Source organism: Diuraphis noxia, unplaced genomic scaffold (assembly GCF_037042655.1).
Source record: "Diuraphis noxia isolate RWA-SAM2 unplaced genomic scaffold, SU_Dnox_SAM2 contig0001, whole genome shotgun sequence".
Taxonomy (NCBI): Eukaryota; Metazoa; Arthropoda; class Insecta; order Hemiptera; family Aphididae; genus Diuraphis; species Diuraphis noxia.
The window spans coordinates 13,030,631-13,034,697 of NW_028301711.1; the positions used below are offsets into that span (position 1 = coordinate 13,030,631).

General features: G+C 28.6%; 1 protein-coding gene across 1 annotated transcript; it reads left to right on the top strand.

Annotated features, from left to right (window-relative positions):
- The first annotated feature begins 528 nt into the window (after positions 1–528).
- Positions 529–831, top strand: LOC149059764 (uncharacterized). The gene has a single exon (XM_089225981.1). It carries the CDS (start codon positions 529–531, stop codon positions 829–831), a length of 303 nt encoding a protein of 100 aa, XP_089082107.1.
- The last annotated feature ends 3,236 nt before the right edge of the window (positions 832–4,067 follow it).

Below are 4,067 nucleotides of genomic sequence, written 5' to 3' on the forward strand. Positions count from 1 at the left end.
CTACTGAAATTACTTATACAAGACAGCTAATTATTGTATAATGTCTTCTGTAAAAAATGGTTGTCATAATAAGTATAATATATCAATCTATTTATATTTATCAACAATATGTTAGATATTATAAGTTATAATAATATATATATAACTAAAGTTATTTAATATTTTCATATAGCATTTTGGTGTGTGTCTTTACATACTCTATACACAACAATGTTTTTCCCTCAACTATAAATTAATTAATCAAAATCATTCTTATATCTTAGTAAAATTAAATCATATTTTACTAATATATTTTGTAATTTGTAATACATGTTTGAAAGTTTGGATTCCCGCCATAACATTATCACGGTTTATCATAGTTTATATTTTGTAAACATTCACCTCTTAGATAAGAGAATTTCGGCCATTTTGTTGGCTTCATAATTATTACATTGCGGGAATAGGGAGTCGTCTATCTAGTATTTTTATATATCTGTGCCACCGGGCATGCTATATCATAGCCTTATTCTGCGTGTGGGCACACCTATTATGTTGTTGCGAAATTTGAAACCGCCTAAACTGTGCAATGGGACCAGGCTTAAAGTCAAAGCTTTACATCGCAATATAGTAGAAGCCACAATTTTAACAGGATGTGCAAAAGGGGAAACTGTGTTTGTACCACGAATCCCTTTAATTCCGAATGATCATCCGTTCGAATTTAAACGATTACAGTTTCCCCTGAAAGTCTGTTTTGCAATGACTATAAACAAGTCTCAAGGCCAAACTCTTAAATTTGCAGGAATAGATTTGCGAGAAAACTTTTTTTCACATGGGCAGTTCTACGTAGCTTGATCACGCGTAAGCTCACCCAATAGCTTGGTGATTTTGTCGCCTACTAATAGATCAGTGAAGAACATTGTCTACAAAGAAGTTTTGTAGATAACATATTGAAAAACTATTAGTAAAACATTTATTTTGAACCTTTAGTGCTAAAATTTATCATGAACAAAACTTCTGCAAACTTATAACAAAACTTATAAAATAGGTTATGATAATAATCATATGTATAAAATATTATTTCAAAAATCTTAATTAATTTAAATTTCAATAGATTTAACAAAATTTAATCTTGGCAGGTTACATACATTTATATACTTAAACCCGGCAACGACGGGTAATTCAGCTAGTATCTTATATTTTAGTAAATAGGATATAGATGGTACTTTAGAATGGTTTCAATTGTTATTTAACACCACGGGAAAAACCACCGACAAAATTATGAAAAACCGCTAAAAACGGAATTTTAATTTCTAACGCTTTATTTATCACTGTAGAAACGAATAAAATTTAAAAATTACATAATTCCCACTAGAGATAAGATAATACACAATTAATAATGGCGGTTAATTATTAACACTTATTTATGATTCATAATTTTTTTTTTTTTTTTTTGGCCGCTTAGAATCGTTTTTTATTGAATGCAATCATTGCGAAAATTCATTATCCTCTCCGAGGACTGATTGACAAACTTCCACCACCGCAGATCTACTCCGCCCCGCTTTTTTTTCAATTTTATTTTTACGTAGGTAGGTATATTAATAACATTTTAATTCAATGAACGACGCTACACCCGCACCCACATGTATTGTGTACGAGTGTACGACCATCAAAATATGTACAACATTAACATCGCAAAAAATAAAAACGTTTTTCGCGGAACCAGTGGCGGCTATCCTATACCTCAAGTGTATCGACGGATACACATGATTTTGGGGTGGGTGAGTAGGTGGTTAACTGCTTGACATATTATAGGTATTATATTATAATATAGTGTAAATAGCAAATAGTATACATAATTATCTTGCTGTATTGCTCTAATTAACGATGGTTTCAGTAGTAGTAATGCAGTCACTAGACATGCAACATGCACTGACGCTTGGGGAATAGTCATGGTGATACGTTCTATTAGAATTTAGAATGATTCTAATATACTTTTAACAGAAAACTAGAAACGAACCCCGCGTAATAATATTATGAATTATGATAGTATATATTATGAGTGTATAACATACGCCACACGGCCACTCGGGTGACAGCTGGTTGTTAAATGTTAATGTTAATCCAAATTATCTATTTTTAAACTATTTTCAAAATATTGGGAAATATACGTAGAAAAAAAACAATATAAATAAATAAATAATTACTTTTAAAATATAATCAGTCTTGCTATAATAGTATAATGCGATTATGGTGTTTATTACAATTTACAAGAAAACGGCCGAGTTCCAACTGCCAATTGTTATCTTTATAGTAAAAGTTGTACCAAAATGACGATAACAGTAAATTTATTTTTAGAATTGGGCGAAACATCTCAAGACGACTCAATTCAAGATCCATTGCTTAATATAAAAGTATATTCATTTTTCTATTGCTTAGATATAATAGACCAATCATTTGATACTTATTTTTTTAAAGAATCTCTGGAAGTTTATAAAGACCTTTCTCTGTTTAGTAGAAAACGATTAAAAGAATTTTTTAATAATACAAGTAAATTACCTACTGATGCATTTTATAATTTTGCAAAGATTTATAATTCTTTTATAAATCAATATGAACTTATTAAAGAATACTTACATTTTTCTAAATTATATTTCAACTTTGAATTGACTTCAAATCTTCCAAAAACATTCCATGAAAACAATCTTGACAGTAATGATAACCAAGATGACTGTGACAGTGAAGACTTTGAAAATATTGAAGATGAAAATTCAAAAGAAAAAAATAATTTATCAAGTATTTCAACTGTTTATGACGTATTTGTAGCTGGAGGTCTAATTGAAGTATTTCCTACTCTAAACAATGCACTTCGCATTGCATTGACTTTACCGGTTTCTAGTGCTTCAACAGAAAGAAAATTTTCGAAATTAAAAATTGTGCAAAACAGATTGAGAACAACTATGACACAAGAGCGACTTGAATCATTGATGATGGTATATTGTGAACAAGACATAGAATGTGACACCAATACTATCATTAACAAATTTGCATCTCATGGGAACCTAATAAATGAATTTAATGCTTGATTTGACTATTTTTTTTTTAACACTAATCTTGAATGATCTGAAATACTCTTAATATTCGGATAAAACATTTTACCTAAACAAATATAGGTATATAAATGTATAGTAAATTATTATTACCTAATAATACATTAATATGTATGTGTGTAAGGAAAGGTGGGTGGGTGGGTGTCCACAGATTTTATTAGTTTGGATACACATGGTAAATTTACTGTAGCCGCCACTGCGCGGAACAATACTATACTTATATAGTCGAATTACCAAAATTCTATATTATTTTAGTAGTTTTATTTCAACCTTAATTTTTTATAGAACTAAATTACAATTTATTTTTTTAAAGGTATTATAAAATATTTTTGAAAAATATCTATTCAAGGTTCTAGTAGGGTGGAGTCACCAGCTATGGCCACCTTAAGCATTTTTCTAGACAAATCATACTATTGCATTTTACTTGTTGATGTTTGAGCTTTGAAATTTTTACCATGTTATCATCATAACAAGTTTAATACTTAGCTAAAATATTGGGTTCATAAGTAAAGTATCTAATGAGAAATAATTTTTTTATTATTATTTACCTTTTCCTCCCATTTATGGCCGGCAATCACCAGCTATGGCCAATAAAATACCCAATTATGGCCAATACTAAAAAAATCTTAAAAATTTAAATGTAATGATAAATAACACTGTATTTCATCATTATAAAAATAATTGTATACTTCATTACTCAATTATGGATACACAACTAAAATTATACCTACAAATAAGTAGTTAAATATTTTAAAAACCAAAATTTCAAATAGGTACAACATTTTACTTTTAAGATCTTTCTTTATTTCATACATATCTAAGTAGGTATTAATATAGTTAACAATTTTTAAATATTAACAATGAGTAATAGGTATTATGCACCAAATTTTGGAATTAAAAATAGTAATATAATTATATGCTTTGTTGCTAGGAACAGTCTTTGTTAAACGTAACAGTCTTTACATTTTCAATTAGGTATAA

Bases quoted from the DNA above. Each gene is read 5' to 3' on its own strand.
- LOC149059764 (XM_089225981.1), top strand. From the start codon at position 529: ATGTTGTTGCGAAATTTGAAACCGCCTAAACTGTGCAATGGGACCAGG.